This window comes from Podospora pseudopauciseta, chromosome 1 (assembly GCF_035222475.1).
Source record: "Podospora pseudopauciseta strain CBS 411.78 chromosome 1, whole genome shotgun sequence".
NCBI lineage: Eukaryota > Fungi > Ascomycota > Sordariomycetes > Sordariales > Podosporaceae > Podospora > Podospora pseudopauciseta.
Genome location: NC_085892.1, coordinates 5,926,600 through 5,946,720, shown reverse-complemented (window position 1 = coordinate 5,946,720; position 20,121 = coordinate 5,926,600). Strand labels below are relative to the sequence as shown.

General features: G+C 51.2%; 5 protein-coding genes across 5 annotated transcripts; 2 read left to right on the top strand and 3 right to left on the bottom strand.

Annotated features, from left to right (window-relative positions):
* Positions 1–289: 289 nt before the first annotated feature.
* QC763_116500 (uncharacterized protein) lies at positions 290–4,234 on the bottom strand. The gene is made up of 2 exons (XM_062908220.1): positions 2,514–4,234; positions 290–2,440 (listed from the first exon to the last, which is right to left on the bottom strand). Exons 1-2 carry the CDS (start codon positions 2,663–2,665, stop codon positions 739–741), a joined length of 1,854 nt encoding a protein of 617 aa, XP_062771279.1. The 5' UTR covers positions 2,666–4,234; the 3' UTR covers positions 290–738.
* Positions 4,235–9,081: 4,847 nt separating this feature from the next.
* Positions 9,082–11,358, top strand: QC763_116490 (uncharacterized protein; the record flags this gene model as incomplete). The annotated part of the gene is made up of 1 exon (XM_062908219.1): positions 9,082–11,358. One exon carries the CDS (start codon positions 9,082–9,084, stop codon positions 11,356–11,358), a length of 2,277 nt encoding a protein of 758 aa, XP_062771278.1.
* Positions 11,359–11,371: 13 nt separating this feature from the next.
* QC763_116480 (uncharacterized protein) lies at positions 11,372–12,333 on the bottom strand. Its single transcript, XM_062908218.1, has 2 exons — positions 11,824–12,333; positions 11,372–11,770 (listed from the first exon to the last, which is right to left on the bottom strand). The coding sequence occupies exons 1-2, from the start codon at positions 11,965–11,967 to the stop codon at positions 11,507–11,509; spliced, it is 408 nt and encodes a 135-aa protein (XP_062771277.1). The 5' UTR covers positions 11,968–12,333; the 3' UTR covers positions 11,372–11,506.
* A 561-nt stretch (positions 12,334–12,894) lies between these two features.
* Positions 12,895–15,042, bottom strand: QC763_0019330 (uncharacterized protein; the record flags this gene model as incomplete). Its single annotated transcript, XM_062905373.1, has 2 exons — positions 12,895–14,286; positions 14,344–15,042. The coding sequence occupies 2 exons, from the start codon at positions 15,040–15,042 to the stop codon at positions 12,895–12,897; spliced, it is 2,091 nt and encodes a 696-aa protein (XP_062771276.1).
* A 3,667-nt stretch (positions 15,043–18,709) lies between these two features.
* On the top strand, positions 18,710–19,899 carry QC763_116458 (uncharacterized protein). The gene is made up of 2 exons (XM_062908217.1): positions 18,710–19,410; positions 19,469–19,899. Exons 1-2 carry the CDS (start codon positions 19,211–19,213, stop codon positions 19,761–19,763), a joined length of 495 nt encoding a protein of 164 aa, XP_062771275.1. The 5' UTR covers positions 18,710–19,210; the 3' UTR covers positions 19,764–19,899.
* The last annotated feature ends 222 nt before the right edge of the window (positions 19,900–20,121 follow it).

Genomic DNA, 20,121 nt, shown 5'->3' with positions numbered 1-20,121 from the left:
CTAGATAAAATCAAAAGCTTCCCCAGCCACCCCTATACCTTTCGGAGCTAGTAGCCGACCGGACTACTGCACCTAGGTCTTCATTGTCGATTTGCTTTGGTTGGATCAAACTTGAACGATCTCCAAGAATACATCTTCATAAACCACCAATCCCAAGGGAGCAGTGCTGGGATGTGAAACCTTTTGAGCCTCAATCTAAAGACATCTGTTCTCGGCGTGGCGGTTATGCTAGGGGCCAGTGGCCTATCATAAACGTCTTCAAACTTAAATCAGGATGAACAAGCACGGATTTATGCCTTTCAGAGAACATATATCCTATTATATTTTGATAAATCCAAAGCCGCTTACTTGTTTGGCTTGTAGACATCAAACAGACAACCAACACATAGAGCTGAGATGAGACAATCCGCCACCAAACGATGACAACTAGGCTGACGCCATAGATCCAAGAAAATAGAACAGTAAGGTAAGTAGTACTTTGCGGTCGGGGATCTCACCCCAAATCCATCAAAGACTGTTGGGTATCTGCAAGAGTACATGTATGTAAAGTGAAAAAGAAAATGCGTTTTGCTGTCCGTTCCCATTCCCATTCCTGCCAAACCCCACCGGAGGGCAAGGCCATTATTTTCCAGCCCAACTCAACAAAACATATTCAAAGAAAAGAAAACGCTGATGAGCGTGTATGGCGGGTGTCCAATTCAGAATGTGCAATAGCTCTCTCGTCCATTTGTCACACCCTCAAAAGTGCAATGCCGGCCAAAGCATCGAATAATCTCCCGACATATCCCGTACCTCCGAGTCCACCGTTCCCGGCCGCTTATGCTCCGCCTCATCCTCCACATGATGATGTTGCCCATGAAACTCCTCCACCATCTGCTTTGGAGGTGGTTGCGTACAAGTCGCCCCTGTAGCCGAGTCTTCGATCCCATGCTTATCCTTCTTATGTTTCTTGAGATTATCCAACCGACTAAACGTCTTCGTGCAACCTACCACATCACACGACAACCTCAACCCTTTGTGTGTGTTTTTATGCTTCCGTAAATACCCCTTCAAATTCTCCCTCACGCCTCGGGGCTTCCATTGACACTCATCACAGACTAGATCCTCCGGTGCCGGCTCAAAGGGTGTTCGGAGCGACAGAGAGTGAGGATCGTGGTCTGTCTGCGGTGACAGGGAATCCACATGACTGGCGTTTGTCCCTGGTGAGTTGTAAACCGGCGTCATGCCTGCTTGCATCGATTCGTTGCTGAGAGCTCGTGACATCGGATGGGCGGAGGATTGCGGAATCGGGAAGAACGGTGATGCGTGTCGACATGGCGAGGTGGGCGTTGTAAGACCGCTTGTGACGTCTCTAGTCATCATCCCATCAATGGCACCAATCGGAGACTGCATCTGGAAGCAGGTACCCGATCCGGTGGTAGTAGGCACTGCTCGGGCTGTTTCGATTCCAAGCTTGTTTCCCCACCAGCCGTGGTTCAGGCTTTCATTTGATACCGGCGAGCGAAGTTCGGTTGGTGTTAGGTCTGCCCCGTTCATGTTTATGGGTTCATCCAACACCATTGCGGAGGGTGGTGGCTGGGCGGATACTGGAGATGGTATTCCATTAAACGATGCGTGTGTGCCGAACATATACTGCTGTTGCTGTTCCATAGTTGTTGGGACCTGGACAGACGCCACAGGAGGTGGGAATCCGTTCAAGCTAGGTGTGAACAGCGTGGTCTGAGAAGTGTTTTGGGAGATCGCCTTCGAAGAACCGGTGTCCAGTGTAGATGAAGGTGTGACAGATGGAACACTAGAAGGCATGTTCCCAAGTTGGTCAGCACTAAACCCTGGCCAAAACAAACCATTGCCATCGATTGCTGGTACACCCGCAGGTAGCAAAGGTGGCTTATGGTGAGTGGAAAAGGCCGTGGGATTTCCGTGGCCATGGGTTTGGTAATGCAGATGATGCTCAGAACATCGGCTTGTAAATGTGGTGCTTGGGGTTGAGGACGCCGCGGTACTCGGCCGACTGTCCATCGAGTACTCGGTCTTGAAATGGATATCCGGGGTGGGATTTTGTTTGCGCGGATCTCTTTTGGTCAGAGTAGCAAAACCCTTGATTTTCGAACCAAGACTCCGCTTCCTCCGCACCTGCCCTTGCTCATTCCCAGAAGCTTGCTGTGTCTTCACGGCCGCCCATTGTTCCCATTCCTTATCGCTGGTGGGAAATGTGTGCCAATGGTTACACTTGTCGCAGGTGAACTCGCCGGTCGAAACCTCCGAGCAGGATAGGAGGTGTTGAATGAGTTGGAGCGGCCCGGGGAAGGGCCTGTGGCACCTCGTCATGGGGCATGCATAACTCTGCCGTGGTTGATGAGAGGAATGCTCGACGAGTTCCCGAATGAACATGAGCACCATACGTGCCACTGCGCCATTCTGTATTATCTTTTCCTCATACCTAGACGGTGGGTGCAAGTTAGTTCTGTCAGGGCGTCGAGGACGAACGGCGAGCAAGGGAGACGGTCACTTACGGGCAAGTCGTCACGCAGTGATCCATCATCGGCGGCTGTGTCTGTGGAGGATGCATGGCATGGTGATGTTGGTGATGGTGATGGTCAGCGTGTATAGCTGCCGTCGAGTAGAGTCCGTCATGGTGCATTGCTCGATGTTGAAAATTCGACATGGGAGCAGGCGCAACGTGGCTGGCTCGCGGGGTGCATAGGCTGCATCACTGCATCGTGGAACCAGACCAGACTAGCGGGATCCCAGAGAGGAAAGGTAGAGGGCCGTGTCTCGGCCTTTTAGGGGATCAGGAGCGCCTTGAGAACACGGACGAGGGGGAGAAAGGCAGTGTAGAGTCGCACAAGGTACAACGCCACGGGAGAAAGGGCCTTCTTGTTCTCCACGTTCTCCACGGACGGCTCCCGCTGTTCTGGATGCACACAACAGACAGTACCAGACACCCACCCAGACAGGCGCGGCAGTTGTGTTGACAGTGTAGTACCCGCCGTCAGGAGCGGCGGCCAAAACCAGGTGCGCAGCGTACCACCACTGGAGCAGCCCCAGTGTCAAGTCTGGTGCTCTGCAACTCTGCACCTCTGCCACCTGCTGTCAAGTCGTCCTAGCACAGAAGTGACAGAAGACCAGTGGATGTCGGGGCTGGCCGCTGAGGTGAACTAGCGGAATTGACGTCAATTCATCTAGATTGCCATGCAATCAATCCGATGGATTTGACCCAAATTTGGCAGAAGACCGAGGGTACGTAGCTATCGCGGGAAGGGCCTGGTGTATATGGAGGAAAGTGGAAACTGTATCGAGACTGTATTGAATGTGGAGAAAAGGGGGCCAGAGAGGCAGCGAGTAAGAAAAGGGGGCTGAGGGGTTGGGGGACAACGGAATCTGTAAGGATGTAGTAAGCCCCAAGAGCATAGCCAAGCAGAGAAAAACTGGACAAAGAAGTCGCAGATAGAAAGAGACTCTCTCGCTGGGATGTTGCTGGGCAAATTGTGATGTGTGTGGGTTGGTGAGGTGGGACAGGCGAGGAGGTATGACGGCGGGGAGATGGGGGACTACTACTAGCGACTGGTTGGTGGACTTGGCATCGACTCTGTATCGTGGAATAAAATGCAACCTGGCTCCGATGGGCACTGGAAGTTGTGATCGGACTCGGGTGAGGTGTTTGGCAGACGAAAACGGTTGGACGGCGATATTAAGTTGGTTGCTTCAGGTTTAGATGACAAGAGAGTGAATGGGCGGCTTTGCAATAAAGGACCGTGTTGTCCCCCCGTCTTTTTTCTTGCGAGACCGAAACCTGCGCAGCTAACGCAGAGCTGTGATTGATCAGATTGATTGCCGCGCCCGTGTATGGTGCGAGCATGCGAGGGGTTTGCTAAGTTAATGCTGGGTAGTGCTCGGCCAGAATAGCCGGGAGACGTGCCTGCCGATGCTGGATGGGGGCGCAACCTCAACAGCAAAATGTCAGGCAGCCGTTTCCTGTCCAGGTGAGCACGTTCTAATAAAGCGGTTCCCACACTTTCAATTTCGAGAACATGCAGCAAGAGCACCTCGTCCGGTCCACGGACCATCCAATGCACAACTTCCCCTTCCCTGACATCCCGAGTTTCCCGACAGCAACATGGATGACCTCAGCTGTGAGGAACTGACTGTCAGCGAGTTGTTCCTCACTTAGTTCCTCGCCATAGCCATCCCCATATGATCCATCAAGGTTCTTGCAGGGGCGCAGAGAAAAGAGCGGGTTGTGCTCTTTCGGCAGAAAAGGGTATTCGGTGGTTAAGCGTAGCGAGACGAGCAACTTTAGTTTGGTGTGTACGGAGTACTTACTGGAGAAATTATCGGAGCCAACTTCTATTCCCACATCCCGCTCACCAGGTCCAGCCAGCAGCCAGCAGCCAGCAGCCAGCAGCCAGCCCGCCGACGCCCGCCCACCATCGCGATCACCAGATTCTCCCGAGCGGGCACCGAACCCTTGGGACGAAACCGACCACGATGAGGACCTCCCCCTCCAACGTCAAAAGAATATGGCGGGCGTGGGATGGAAAGCAGCCAAGACAGAGCCAAGCCGTCGTCGTCGTGGGCCTATTTCCCGACTTGTTTTTCTTTTGGTTCGCAATGCCAGTGTGCCATGCAGCCCCAGTCAGTTCGTCTTATCGGTCAGAGCCCGCCTGCTGCGCACCCCTAGCAGGCAACTGCAACTGCGTCGATGCCAAAATTGGAAGCTGTGGACAGGCTAAAAAGGCGGGAAGGTGAACAGCGACACGGCCCAGGCTAAATTGAATTCTCTCCTCGCTAACAAGCAAACCGTCTCTTGGCAGGAAGCACTTCCCCAGAGAAAAAGGGTTAATGTAACCTACTCCAACTCGTGTCATTATTTGCCGACGATGGTGCCGCTTTCCGGGCTGAGTTTCGTTGCGGTTCGTGCCCGAGATGCCCGGCGACATGTTCTGCGGAGAGCACGCGGCATTCAAGGCCTGCGCTTAGGGCCATATATCTCTCTTGCATCATTTTGCATCTATTTTCTGGATTCTCTCTCGGGTGTTGTCTCCCTGGTCTATACTCTCCGTTTGCAACGGGTGTGGCTCGCACTATTGAGATGGTTGTTTAGTGGTGGATGGAGTCCATCCGATGGACTGGTGAGACGGCTGCTCTACCAGGAAACCTACTGATGCAGCTCAAAGCGGTTGACCACCATGATCTCTCAAGCCAAGAAATGTGTCAACGAACAAGTAACTCTCTAGGAAGGTGAAAGGGGCCATTGTCTCTTTGAGGTAGGGATCAAAATCCGGCAAGGGAACGTCAACATGTGGCCGTTGTGTAATGACGCCAACGGTCATATACATATTGCAACAGCAACAATTTAACTTTCTGGGCATCTCATATGTGGTAAGCCTTACAAACCCCTTCCGAATTGGGGTTGTTTGAGCATGTCTCGGTCTCTGTGCGTCAGGCCCGAAACGATGGCATGTGCACATGCTTGGTTTTTTCAATGGATATAGCAGGTGGTGGTGATCCCCATTCAGCACCATCCTCGACGACAAGCATGTGTCACAAGCGCTTCAATCAGACGCAGCTGCGCCCACCGGGGAGCTTCACCCGGCTGTACCCCATCATACATCCACCAGAACTTTCAGTCATCCACTATCCGTCTAAGCAATCTATGGGCAGCAGAAGCGAGAGACAGCAGCTCAGCGGAATACGCGGACTTGGGGAAGACATGTAACATTACATTGCTTCCTCTTCCGTCCCTCCTCGCTGACATTGTGAGGATTACCCATCATGTCTCGTGATGGGGTTCGGATGGTGAAGGCTTGGAAGGGGCTTGTATAAACGCCATGTCAAGCCTGCAGCAATCAGCACATGGCAAGCAGGCAGCTAGAAAGCGATCTCGGTTTTGTTACTGATCTAGCCTGCGGCCCTTCCAGAATCGCGGCATCATTAGGAAGAGTAAGCCACCATCGTGATGGTTTCCTCTGATAGTCAATATCGACTCGCATAATGACGCCTTGGTAAACTGGTCTCTAGTTTTAAAACGAGAGGGTACACGAATCTGCCTGGCTTAAACCGGACATGACCGCTCCGAGCGATGGTATTCAGCTTGCTAATTTAAACAGTCCTACAAAGCTGATGGATGCCTGGCTTTCCAGAATATTCACCGCCCTATGCTACTCCTTGGCAGGGCTGGCTGACGAGCGGGAAACCTACACATCTCTTCATATCGTTGGTATTTTGATGTTGTCCTTCCACTATCAGCTGCGTTGTTGGAGGAGGCGAACATTACTGCTCCAAGGCACACACTGTGACAGCTATCCCACTCTTGAGAATTGGTGATCGATAATGGAGTGTTGAAACGGAATGGTACAGCTACGAGACTCGGTACTATCAGCTGTAAGGTGACTTCCCACCCTTGATGCCTGGAGGTTGAATTGCATGCGCATGCGGGAGACGCCAAGCTCATGGACTGCTTTGTTGATAAGGACTTTGTGGATTTTTGAAGTAGATCGGTTGCCGCAGTCCTACATCTATCCATTACGGCCAGGTCAGTCTATTGGATCGACAGTGGGGGTAGGCGAAATGGTGGTTACGCGTCATGATAGTCTTGTCGTTGCCCTGTTCCTGGGGGTTGATCTGGGTTAGGTTTGCAACATTCGCTGATCACTCACAAGGCATCAGACGATTCAGCAGCCAAATGTGTAATTTTTAATTGGATCAGAAGCCTCCCTTAGTAACCACGAGACCCACATGCATATCAAAGCTACCTAGGTACCTTATCCTCCTCATGATACAATCTGCCGACATGCTTTCCAACTTGAACTTCTCTCAAACGGTAATCTTCCCATGTTAAAGACAAACCACGAACCAGAACTGCGGAATCTGATGCCTATGTCATATAAGTTAGCAATCATCAAACTCTTAAACAACGAAGGTGACGTGCGGCAGAGACACAACACAATATGTCACGTTATTGCATGACTGTCCTTTTTTGGTACAAGAGAAAGCACTCTGTACCAGAAAACAAACGAGAGAAAGTCTCACTGAGTAACAAACAGACTGTCATCCGAGTCCGTGTCTTCCTCCTCAATCCGAAACTCTGTCTGGGCTGCGGTGGCATACCGTTGCAGAAACTCGTGATCATCACGCACTGTAACGCGAAGCCTCGTGAATATGTCTGGGAGGAGATTACCGGTGGCGTCGAAGTCCGCGAAATGTTGCAAGATAGCTGGCAGATGCTCTGCCAGCCCATCCGCGAGTCTCGCAACATCGGCGTTGTACGTGATCCATGTCGCAGTATTGTGACCTGGAAGTGAGTCATGGTAGCTATAGCCTATTGCACTGACATAGCTAGGGCACTGAGGACATTTCTCATACCGTTGTTGGCATCGGGGCCCTCAATGATAGCCGCTATCTTCAGACTCTGTGTCCATATCCGTATCGACGATATTCACATTGGCTTTCGTGCTTTGCATAACCGCATCGTTGCTAGTCTCCCCAAAGGTCGTATCAGGATCTGTGTCCCAAGCCCTGAGGTCGCCGGTGTCTTTGACATGCTGGAGGAACAAATGCCATCTTTCGCGGCAGTCGGCATGTCGATATAATGCGCCAAGTGATGGGTCAACGTCTTCCGCCTCTGATAAGCCGTCAACCAACTCGAGGAGTTCTTGATCATCGGTTAGATCTTCAGTATATGCCGGACCCTCTTTTTCATCGCATAGTCAGCCCTGTGGGCAAGAAAGTTTCTCTCATGCCCTTCAAACCTGCATAGAGGCGCGGGTTGCCCAGTGCGTGGGCAACCACCTTTGAATACTTGTGTTCTCGCTACCCCGAACATCAACAAACCAGTAGACGTACCGAAACACGAGCGCCAGATTCCAAAGTACCACAGTGTCCTGACTATCACATGGGCGCAAAAACCCCGGACTCTCAAAAAAGTCGCCAAGCTCCTTTTTCACCCACACTCTGCGGTCCCCAAAACCAGGCCAAAGGGATCAGAGATCAAAGCTTTTGGCATGCTTGGTGACGGAGGCGGACATGGTGAATGCTGCTAAGCTGGGATCGTCCGTACAAATAGATTGCTGTGGGAGCTGGGATAAAAAGAAGGCCGTTTGGGAGCGAGAAGAGGGCGCGTGTAAGAGATTTAAAAAAAAAAAAAAAAAAAAAAAAAAAAAAAAAAAAAAAGAAGAAAAAAAGAAACCACGAGGCCACGAGAACTACAAGGCAAAAATAAAAACATTCTATCTATTGTGTGTGTGGGGCAATATTTTGGGCAGATATCTCCATCGTTCCTTCCTCCGTCAAGCTAAGGAGTCGTCTTCCAAGCAACAACCAGTTTGGGGAAAGAGCCACTGGCACAACTGTTCCGACCCATCATTTACTTAGAAGGTAAAAACAAATGACGATATGTGGGTTCGAGCCTAGGCAGTGTCGGTGCCAACGCTGCAGGTAATTCCATCCTAACATGGATGCTATGGGTTAACTGGGACGAACGCTCAAGACCGCCAGCCATCTGACGATTTGTTGAAAATGTAACCTGTAATACACATCTAAATAGCACCTGTCGTTGTTACAATTTTTAATGCCCACCAAGACTCTTTCTGAGGAATTCCACAGCCCGTTGATGACCGCAGGCCTTTTGCTTCGATGGTCATTGATTGATTGGGCTTCGTTGCTTGCGTTGCTTGGCCTAAGCAACTCTGTCAGTGTGACATACGAACAACCCTCCATTGCCTTGGTCTGATTTTATTTTGCATAGCGCCATTAATCTTGATGTAGCTCCAAAATAAATAATGTATTGGTAGGTCTCCTCGTGACCAAAATATGTGCGTTACACCGTAAGTTGCATACTTGAAAGCCTCGATTTACATCCCCGAAGAACTCGATGAAGATATTTAACTTCAAGCAAGTCAGTCAGAGACAGCTCCTCCCTACCTAATAAGCGCAAACAGCTTTCGATGCTTACCGTACCGGGCAATATGAGGTTCAAGGCCTAGTGGAAGATAGGAGCACGTCATGCAATCGCCAAGCCTCGCCGCAGCCCTGATTCTACCACATGTACTACAGAACCAACAGCATGACTTAGGTTGAAGAATGAGACCAGATCAGTGCACCAACACACATGGCGCCATGTCACCAACCACCAATCCCTGGTTTTCGTTGGTGATATTCTCGCCTCATGAATCCTATAAAGTCCCAACTTGCCAAAGAACGACCAACGGAGTTTGCCCAACCTCCTTCGCACGCGGACCACTGCCCTCAAACCCCAGTTATATCGTCGACAGTTTTTCTTCTTCTCTTCCTCAGTCAAAGTCCCAAGTAATTCATTTCTCACACACCGGCAACGGCAAGTTAAACACCATGTGCGACAGCTGCCGCAACCTCATCCCAGAGGACCCAGAGTTCTCACCCGGTAGCCAATACAAATGGGTCTGGGAATCCGACACAGACTGCGAGATTTGTCAATTCATTTGTAGCACCGCGACATCAATCCACCCTGATCTAGGCTCAACCGACGACCTTGAAGCATGGTTGCGTCTAGATGAAAGACAGAACCGGTTCTATTTCGACTTCTCCGGCGGGTATGCCCTGCAGGTTTATGTCAAGCTCGGTATATCTCCCATTTGCTCTTCCTCATCAAACAAACAATTGTCTAATTCTAATAATATCTTTGTAGACTACGATCCTGATGAAGGTAGTGACCAGCCAGGACTCACCCCGGAGGATCCAATCGAATTCACAAGAAGATGTCTTGAAGAGTGTGAAGAAAACCACCCTGAATGTTCCCAGCGCACCTCAGATCTCCAGCCAACACGCCTCATCTACTGCGCCGAAGGTGCTGATCAGCTCCAACTCATGGATAGTGACGACATTGGCGACGTTGAATACATCGCTTTAAGCTACTGCTGGGGCTCGGACGGTCTCTTCAGAACCACCCTAGACAACATCGACGAGCTGAGAGAAGGGTTTGACCTTGAAGCCCTGCCGCAGACACTCCAAGACGCTATAGATGTCACACGCCAGTTGGGGATGGAGTACATCTGGATTGATGCAATCTGCATCATCCAAGACGACACAGCTGATTGGGAGCAAGAAGCTGGCAGGATGGCAGAGGTGTACGGGAATGCACGGGTTACTCTCGCTGCGTTGTCTGCGTCTACGGTGACAGAGGGGTTCCTTCACTTGAAAAGAAATCCACAGGTGGTGACCCGGGAGTTGGCTGGTGAGGATGGTGAAACATTTCTGCTGGTTGGGAAAGAGGGGGTGACAAGTGGCTTGCATCCCCAGAGTTTGGACCGCGATAACCCGTGGCCGGGTGTCGGGAGCTTTGATGACTTCTTGGATCCAGTGCAAACAAGAGGATGGTGCTTTCAGGAGCAGGTACTCTCTCGCCGGTTCATAGGCTTTTCCAGCAGGGAGGTACAATGGCTCTGCAAGACCACCATGGGTTGCCAGTGCGGACCACTTGATCCCGACAGTGGAGGCAGCCTACGTCCCCGACCTCCCACTCTCACCTTGCAAGACGATGCGTTTGCTTTCTGGGCTGAAATGATCTCCGGCTATAGCCGCAGAGGTCTCACCTATCAGAAGGACAAGCTGCCCGCGATCGCAGGTCTGGCCCGTGAAATCCAGAACACCACTGGTGCCACTTACGTTGGTGGGATCTGGATAAAAGATCTGACTCGCAGCCTGAACTGGGTAGCTCGCGAAGTGAACGATGTCTGGGCGTGTCCCGACACCTACAGAGCGCCCTCTTTCTCCTGGGCTTCTCTAGATTCTCCGATATCCATGGACCCCGAAGACTATCTAACTGGATATGTCGAAGTGCTGGAGTACTCTGTCGAGCCGAAAGGTCAAGATCCCCTTGGGGAGATCAACGCTGCCAGTTTGACCGTCAGTGGATATGTGCATTCGGCCACCCTGATGGACAGTGATGATACTGTGGAGGGATTCGAATATGACGTCAGAATCAAGAGCAGCATCAGAATTGCCAGGAGGTACGCCATGGTTCGTCACGACACCGAGCTTGTCAGAGTTCAGATTGCGGACGCAGACGGGGAAGTGCAGTGGTCTATCCAGCGAGCCAGAGAAGGGGAGATGCCAGGAGAGGAGGAGTTCAGACCTCAGGTGACTGTGCTAGCGCTCTGCTTGGGTGTGGATGAAGCAAACAGGGCTATTGAGTTTCTCATTCTGGCACAGTGTCCAAGTGACCTAAAGACGTGGGAAAGAATTGGGTCCGTGAGGGTCACCGAATCTGACCCACAGCCCGATTCTGAGGAGGAAGAGGAGGAGCTCGAGTTTTGGAATTTTGACGATTTTCTTGATGAGATCACGGACGAAAACTACAAAACGACCCTCACATTGGTATAGTGGATGGTGTAGATTACGTGAGCAGGTATGACAAGTGTCTTCATAAATTGATAACAGCAAGAGGGAATAGATTCGATTGGCATTGGGTAATTCACTTTGACCATGTCCAAACCTCCGCAAGTTCCCGTGAGAATGGAATGTGCCCAATCTATTTCTTCTTGCCCATGGTATCCTTCATGGTATCCTTCATGGAGCCCATACCCTCCTTCATGCTCTCCTTCATCGACCCCATGCCTTCTTTCATGCTCTCCTTTGTGCTGCTGCTAGATCCTTCCAAACCGGACTTCTTCATTTTGCTGCCCGAGGACGGCATGCTTGACGAGGAGCTCTTCTTTCCCGAAGAGCTAGTATTCGCCAGGTGGACCTTCTCGGGGTGAGTTGTTGGCTCGTACATGGATCCGGGCTCGTGGAGCTTTGGGGCTGCTGTTAGCCATGTCTCGGATTCTAACAAAAGAGCCAACATACGTGGGCCTCTTCCTCGGCACGATCGATCAAATCGTGACACTCGACAGCCGCTTCATCTGTATACCCTGTCTCATGATGCTCGTGGTGCTTGTGAGGCTGAGTGGAACCCTTCTTCTGGGGGGCTTTCTCGTGGTGGCTGCTCATTGTGTTGGTTGATGGATGGAGGTTTCGTCTGCAGAGGTGGGTGGAAGATGAGTTCGAGCGATGAAGGAACAAAAGGCGACCTTACCACTGAAAGTTCATTTTAATATCCCCTCCATTTCCCCCCTTCATCATTGTGAATGTGTCGTCATGCTGACCCTCTTCGCAACGTCACGGGCGCGAAATGCATGGGGTCTGGACGCGATCCGACCACCCAAACCCCACTTCGACTCGGACAAAGACCGTCATTTTTGAAAGATTTGCTGCGTTATTGTGAGGTGAGCTGCAGCTATTTGACTCTCTTATGGCCCATGCACAGTTTGTTTGGCATGGCTGAAATGAAATGCTTGCAATGAGGCTGCAGGAAGCTGACGAAATGGCAATGCAGCTGATCAGATGATGCAAAACCCACACAGCAAGCAGCGGGCAGGTGAAGGTAAAACAAACAAACGCTTACCCATTCTCCCAGTCAATGTCATGATCTCGGATTTCTGTTCATCTAAACGGCTGTGCATCTACTGGTCTTGGTTGAAACAGATTTCTGCTTCAACTCGGAAACTCCGATAACAAAAAAGAAGAAGGAAAAGCTTTTCTGTGGATTCGAACCTAGGGGGTGCCGGCCGACACTGCAGGTGACTTCTCGTAACCTAGACATATAGGGATTAACTGCGGAATACTCAAACCACTACAGTCCAACTCTTCATTCATATACCCCAACCTGTTTGTCAAAACTGTAATTGCGCAATTACCAGAAACAGCCCATCACTCCCCGAACGAAGACAAATTGCAGAAAAAACCACGTATTAGAATTGCCAACGAAGTCACTGATCCTGTTGCTAATCATACACAGAAGAGACCTAAGTTACTGACGAACAATCCAAAATAATTTCCAACCTTGACTTCTTGATCCGTATGTTGATAGATGGTGGATCAAATTCCGGAATCATCAGGCAAAGGCGTCGGCGTGGACGTGTAAGACGCAGCAACCCAAGAGTCCCAACTGCTGCACAGCGTGGCGGCAGTCTGCGCAGCGGGACTCGCCTTCGGCCACCTGGCAGCAGCATCGGCCTGACGTTCCAGAATCTGCAGGGCCAGACCTTGGGAGGCATGACTGGCGATATGGCAATGAAGGAGCCACGCGCCCGGATTGTCAGCCTTGAAGGCAATGATGATGAAGCCGCTCTTAGGCATCAGCACCACATCACGACGAGGCGGGTTGATGAGGTTCAGATGGATGTTCTCAGGGACGTAGGTGGTTTTTTCGGCCTGTTGGAGGATAGCAAAGTCATGTCCGTGCAGGTGAATCGGATGGGCACTGGTATCTCCATCAGGAGAATAGTCCACGGTGATGGCTAGCCATACCCAGTCGGTTTGGTTGGGGCGTCCTTCGGGGTAGATTTCCCAGAGCTTGTTCTTGAACGGCTCGTCGTTGTCCAGGTTGAGGAACACTGGGTCGCTGAAGTTGATCTGGAGTGGATTGGGGCCATTGATACCCCCTGATACGTTTCTGAAAGAATAGGAGGCCTGGGGGAAACTCGGAATCGGATCAGCCGGCGGGCCGCTGATCACAGCCATGTGCTGAATCTTGCTTTCTGTTGACATGACATTGATCGGATCCTCAACAACCCAGGGCAGCACGGGCCTCAAGCTGGTGGCAGTCTCATCCGAGCAGGCCATGGAAATATCTGTCCATGGTTTTGATTCTGGATCCTCCGTACTGCTCTTGTTGTAACGCAGAATACCCGTTTGCATGTATGTCTCCTTGCTGTCCTTGTTGATGACCACACCAGCACCGCAGTTCGGGGCGACCCACGTTCTGATCCAGTAGTTTTCGTTGCTGTCAAGGGGCTGTTTGGTGTTGTTCCTTGGATTTGCTTCGACAATAACATTGTATCGTTGGCCGATTCCAACCAGGATCGACGAGTTGAGGTAGGGGTAAATGGGAACGAAGTCAGCACTGACAATGGAAAGCAGGTGGTTGTCGATGGAGAAGATAAAAGTGGATCCAATCGAGGTGTTGATGAGTCGCAGCAGGTATCGTTTGGGACGTGAGTTCGGAACCTCGAGCTCGGGCGGCTCATCCTCATACACTTTGTCCGCTGTGAACGTAAGAGTGTAAGGCTTCGGAATCTTACTCGTGTTTTGAACTTTCCTTGCCCCAAATTTGGTCACGTTCCCAATCCCGTTCAGCAAGATGCTCTGGATCCATCTTTCCTCGAGCATGTTTCCAACTGGAAATAGACTGCCATGTCTCCAGTCTGTCATCAGGAGCGGGATGTCTGCCGCCTCATCATAGGGGGCGCTGCTCGGGCCATGAAGAGTCTGCCATCAGTCGTCAGTGATATACCCAGATGTACTTTGAGTGAAAAGGTTGCGTACAATTGGTCCGACTGCCCCGTCACCATACTGTTCACTGTAATGGGAGTGATACCATGAGGAGCCATATTGCATCACCTTCCACTCATAGGTGAAAGTGCTCCCTGGTGCGATGGGGCACTGGGTGATTCCATTCACACCGTCCATGTGCATGGTGTTGAGCTGCCTAATGCCGTGCCAATGAATGCTGGTACCGCGGTCCGGATTGAGATTACGGACATGGACCTTGACAGTATCGCCCCAGCATGCTTGGATCCAAGGCCCTGGGTACGTTTCATTGAAAACTGTCGCTCCATAAAATGTGTAGCCGTCGGCGGTGATGTTCGACTTGTCGACAGTGATGAAGTACTCGCGTGTTGTACCGGTTGGATAATAATTCTCATAGTCGGTGTTGATGTCGAATCTTTCTCCTGTCTTCTTGTTGACGAGCCAGCATGAGCGATCTTCAGGAGTCGAGCATTTTTCCCATCCAACCATTTTGCGGTAGTCGCATTTGAAGTCGAAACCATCACCTTTGTCTTGTCGGTGGCCTGGTGGTCTGAAGTGGAGAGGATCTTTGGCTGCGGTAGATACCAAGCTGGTCTCAACGTGCGAATGTGAATCTGTGAGCTGCAAAGGTGATTGAGAGCGGTCCAGTCCCTCATAGGCTGATAGAGTCGTGACCCCAAGGAGACGGGCGACAAGCACCCAGAAACTCCCCATTGTGGTCAAGTTGTGCTGCGTTCAATGTTGTGATCTTGCTAAGAGCTCGATCGTGACAGCGGGAGCCGGGCGAAAGATCATATAAAAGAATGTGGCTGGTCATTTCATGTCGCCTCTGATATCTCCATCATGTCCCTGAGGCGCACCGTGCATGTCGACGGTGTTGACTTACGCGCCCATCAAGGGGATCAGCCATGACCCAAACAACCAGCTGAACCCCGTGAGCTAGCCATGTGCGTTTGTCAGCCCTGCTCCCGCCGTACATTCAGCCAGCCAGAACGGGCGGCCAAGGCCAAAACGGTTAGCGTAGCTGTAGCAGAATCCTTAACTATTGGAAACGGAATTGGACTCTACCCAATTCTAGACCTCGCGTCCGGCCATGCATGAGTCGGAATCCGATTGTCGGCGTGTCGCACTATCAAGGAGCTGGGTGATATTGGGTCTGGTCACATTGTGCTCGTGATAATTTGGGGAGGTCCTCCCGGCTGAGGTGGTCTAGAGCGAGTAGTCGATAACACTCGATTCTCCTCGGGAGAGTCACCAACTTCTCTCCTTGTTTGGATCTTTCGGGTTTTCGGGTTCAAAATTGAGCCCAGTGTAGAGTTGTGGTTCTGGGTGTGGCTCTCCCTCATTTGAACCAAAAGGCTGTTGCCCAACAGAGATAAGATGCAGTAACTGTGAGTATCATAAGGACATGTCAGCCGTAAAAGTCATTTTATTTATTCATAATTCATAAGTAGGTGTGTACCTATCAGGGTTGGATCGGAAGGCAAAGGCCGACTGGCCAGGCAAGCACCAAGTAAACCCTATCACTGGACAGAAACCTGGTTGGGAACAAGACCAACCCCAAAGAAACCAAAAGAAAGAGGATGAGACCACCACCATACATATCTGCATCATTGGAGCACTATACTCACAACCGGGCGGGTAGAGGTGATCCTCAGGAGAAGCACCCTGCGGGTGACCCACCGTGACCTCGGTCGCTCCCTTGTAGTCATAAAACCGCGCCAGCGGAGATTCGCATGGAGGAAAGGCACCACGTTCTCGGGCTTCATGTCTGCAAGGACGTCCGGAACCTGAGCATTCTCGTTCCATCTCCTCCAGACTCGGGGAATGTGAGGAATCGCTTGCGCGGGGTATGCTTGAGCTGGTTCTTCTAGCGCGTGATGAGGGCGTTGGTGAGCACGACGGTACCAGAAGACATGACCCGAGCAGCCTCCTGGCTGCGGCAATTGCCACAGCCAACCTCGGCTTCAATACCTAGCTGGTCGGCTGGCGACGAAAAGGTGTACACCTGGCCGACGAGCGAGCCCTTGGGGGCGTCGAAAGGTGTAGGGCAACTGATCTGGGACCTTGCCGACGAAGAAATGGATGGTGTAAGGGCGACCTCCTAGGGCAAAGCGGTTGTAGACAACGTTGACGACGTAATCGTCGACGCCGATAAGATCACGGTCTTGGGTGAAATCGGGTCCTCTCAGTTCCAGCTGGTGAAGGTTGGGCTTGCCGCTCTCCTCTTCACCGGGGTCGGCGGTGTTGACTGCCTTGAACGCATCTTTGGCGGCTGCGTTGTGATACTGTTTGAGGTACACAGTGAGGGCTGCCTTGTGGGCTTCAGCATCCCGCTCTTCCTTGTTGTTCACATACTTCCACTTTTCGAGTTGGGGTTAGGTGTAGCCGAGTGGCGATGTCTCCCTGAGGTTGTTCGACATCCAAGAGGTGCCAACTTCATCCTTGTGGAAGGGCCTGAGAGGGTCCGTGGGCAAATCTAGGTGGTTCTGATCAATGATCCAGTTACCAGAGTCTTAGTCACGAGTGTCCGTCCCGTCAAACCAGTTGGACTCACTGCTGCTATGCAAGACCTCCCATATGGCCATCATGCGGTCCACATTGCAATGGTGTGGTCAGAAAATGGTATCAAAAGCAGCGACAGGAACATTGGACATGTGACCTACAGGAAAGAGGTTCTTGTCTCCAATGGTTGTCTGGACATCGTCGCTACCGTACACTCCATGAATCCAGTCGTGCAAGTTCTCGGCAGAGCCAAAGACAGGCTCCTTCTCATTGTCTTGTCGCCCGCCATTCCTTCCAAACGCTTGGTTGCAAAATCCTCAAACTGGGGAATATTGACGACTGGATAGAAGGCATCAGATGGACTGGCATGCAAATTTCCTAATACCTCATCACTATAGTTAATATAATAAGTTCCGAATCTCGACATCTTATAACAAAAGTGGCACGTGACTTGCACAGGTATTATATACCTGGGGTATATCCTGTGCATACCCTATGCACATAATTTGTACACCCTGAGCACACCTCCTACTAAAGAGGCCGCTATTATAAATCTAATCAAGGGTTTAAAAGTAACTCTTATCCCGGGCTACTACTTTAGATAGTTTGGTGCCTAGGGTTGGTGTCCCGATCAACAACGCTGCGTGAGGTGGTGTATGGCAAGGCGTCAGGAGGACGCTCAAGGGTTCTGGGGACTTCAACTGATCAGACCTTCCAGTCCCAGCTGCGTCCTCTGCTCCGTTTCCTGGTAAAATTTCGAGGGGTCCCTGCACAGAGGAGTTCTCCGGCGCTGTTGGGGCGACTGCTACGGGCGCACCTGTTTCCTCCGCGCTGTCTTCGGTTTGTTGAGTTAGCAGCTGGTTGCTCTGGTTCGATCCGTACTCTTCAACTTGTGAGTAATAGGCTGCTGTTACCGCCAGTAGCGTGTTGCTTGTTTTACTTTCCAAACATTGGGCAGTGTGACGAACCCCTGATCCGAACCTCTGAAAGAGACAATAGGTTGAAAGCTCGGTGATAGCTTCGGGCAGCTGCTCGCCCGGGAGCTCTCGCAACATGGCTGTATTTGCTTACATAGCGCGGAAAAGCATTTGTTTGAAGCAAATAGGACATGAAATTCGGACACAGGAATACTGAGTTGTCTAATCACAGGCTACAACAGAGTGCAGTCGGGCCAGGTTCGAAAAAGACTTGCGGGAGCCATCGCTACCCCGCCGCCCATTACCCAGGCGAAGCGACTCAAAGATATGCCTTTTGACTTGGGACCTACAACAATCGGTTCGCCAATTTCAAGAGGCAGCTCGGAATCGGAACTTTTACGCAGCCCCCCTTGCATCCGAAGCTGGGAGTGCAGATCTCACTCATGTCCCGACACCCGCTTCAGACTTGGCAGATGGGCTCATTCTTTCACCCAACCCAACACCCATCAAGCAGGCGATTGAAATTCTGAAGAACGACCAGTCCACGGCTGAAATCTATGTGCAGCAACTTCCCGAGGCCGTCTCCCCAGTACCTCAAAGGTCGTACGAGTTTTCAGCCATCCAGCATTTGTCCAAAAAGACGCCTACTTTACCAGAGCCAACTGCCCCCGATGCGAGCGTCAATCCAAGCTGTACGGCTACGTCTGGCCCAAGACCCAGCCGGCAGGCAGGCACGACAAGGAGGAGCGCATTGATTTTTCCAGCCGATATCTCGGCAAAGTGGGGATATATGATCTTCACTATGTACTTTGAGGAGAACAAGAATTCCCGTGTCTTCAAAGTCTTGATACCCACCTTCAACAGACTCTGTCTTTGGATACCATAGGTACTTAGGTACCTATTTTTGTTGGTTCCTGTACATTCATGTCACCATCACAATGATGAGAAAGCCCGCTTCAATCCGGCTCAATTAACAAAAATTGAGCACATGCAGTCTAGATGCTCTTTGCTGGTGTCGGTATGATGCCCAGTCAAGCTCTGATTGGGCGGCCCTGCATGTTCAGCTTGTCTCACGACAGCCACTGAGAGAGGGGGCATTACCGCTGACGAAAGCAGTTTACGGCTCCCGATAACTATTGCCAAAAACTCGGGTGTTAACCAAATCCGTCAACTCACCAGTCACGGGAGTGGCCCGTCCCGACACTTAGCTAGACACAAGACAAGATGCTATGCCTTTTTCGCTTCACCCCGCCCAATATGCCATGCAGCGCCCTATCATGTCTCTGTGGACTTCTACTATCGTGTGCCGACATCAACTTTTAGCGTCAACTTCCAGACCAACAGTGCCCAGAGGAATCTAGGCCTTCGCTGCACGCTGAAATGTTCTCAGACCATTCTCTCTCAGCCAGCCTCAGTTCACTCTAATCCAGCAAGGATACTCGGGGCATTGACTCCGGAACATGAACATATCTCAACATTTTATGACTAAAGTGCAGACAGCCACAACTATTTTACCAGGGAAGCTTCTCAGATTTCTCAGACTTGAATCTCTCCACACACCGAGACAAAGAACACATCCCCATCAACAGCTATCATTCCAAAAAGCCCTCATCCAAAGCATCATGGCCTCAGAAACAAACCCAGAGACAAACCCCCCAGTGTAAGTTCGATCTGATTTGCACGTCTCATCAACAAGCACCATGGCTGACACCTACCAGCGAGCCCCAAGCTGAGCCAACAGCGACCGCCGCTCCTGTTACCTGGGAAGGCACCATCAAGGATTACTTCCTCCCGAGCGACGTGGATTGCATGCTCAACGCTGGTGGCTTCGATCTGAGCAACAAGGATGACGTGGCTGACAACGCCACCAAGATCTATGTGCGTGTGAAGAACAAGTCTATGCCGAAGCAAATGCCCCCCTGGACTCAGCAGAACCCAGACCCGGCGCACCCCCTCTGGACGGACGAAATGTGCGCCAACTTCAAGACCTGGATGGATAACGAGTTTCCATGAAGGATGAGAGACATGGAGAGGATTCGAGGTGGTGACGGACTTGTGTTGAAAGGGGTTGGTACAGTCACTTGGATAGCCTTCAATCATTTCATGTACGAGCATAAAAGCACATAATCCACCTGTAAAGCTAATCCCCAGCCAGCCCTGACTCTACTGTGACTTGTATCTGTATAAGGTAGGTGGCCATTAAACATCACTCCGTGACAGCTCCTTCAAGACTTACGTCTGGTTAAAACACGCATGATTGCATCAATCTCCTGACACACACCTCACAACCATGAATATGCTGCCCCATCATTCCCTCTCCAAGAGTGTCCTTCGAACCTGAAGTGGGTGTACTCCTCTTCCACCTCAAAGT

Coding starts and splice junctions, on each gene's coding strand:
- QC763_116480 (XM_062908218.1), bottom strand. CDS start 11,967: ATGAGCAGCCACCACGAGAAAGCCCCCCAGAAGAAGGGTTCCACTCAG. Junction 11,771..11,823: donor GTGCCGAGGAAGAGGCCCAC/GTATGTTGGCTC, acceptor GCAGCCCCAAAG/CTCCACGAGCCCGGATCCAT.
- QC763_116500 (XM_062908220.1), bottom strand. CDS start 2,665: ATGTCGAATTTTCAACATCGAGCAATGCACCATGACGGACTCTACTCG. Junction 2,441..2,513: donor CACTGCGTGACGACTTGCCC/GTAAGTGACCGT, acceptor CCCACCGTCTAG/GTATGAGGAAAAGATAATAC.
- QC763_116458 (XM_062908217.1), top strand. CDS start 19,211: ATGAACATATCTCAACATTTTATGACTAAAGTGCAGACAGCCACAACT. Junction 19,411..19,468: donor CCAGAGACAAACCCCCCAGT/GTAAGTTCGATC, acceptor GACACCTACCAG/CGAGCCCCAAGCTGAGCCAA.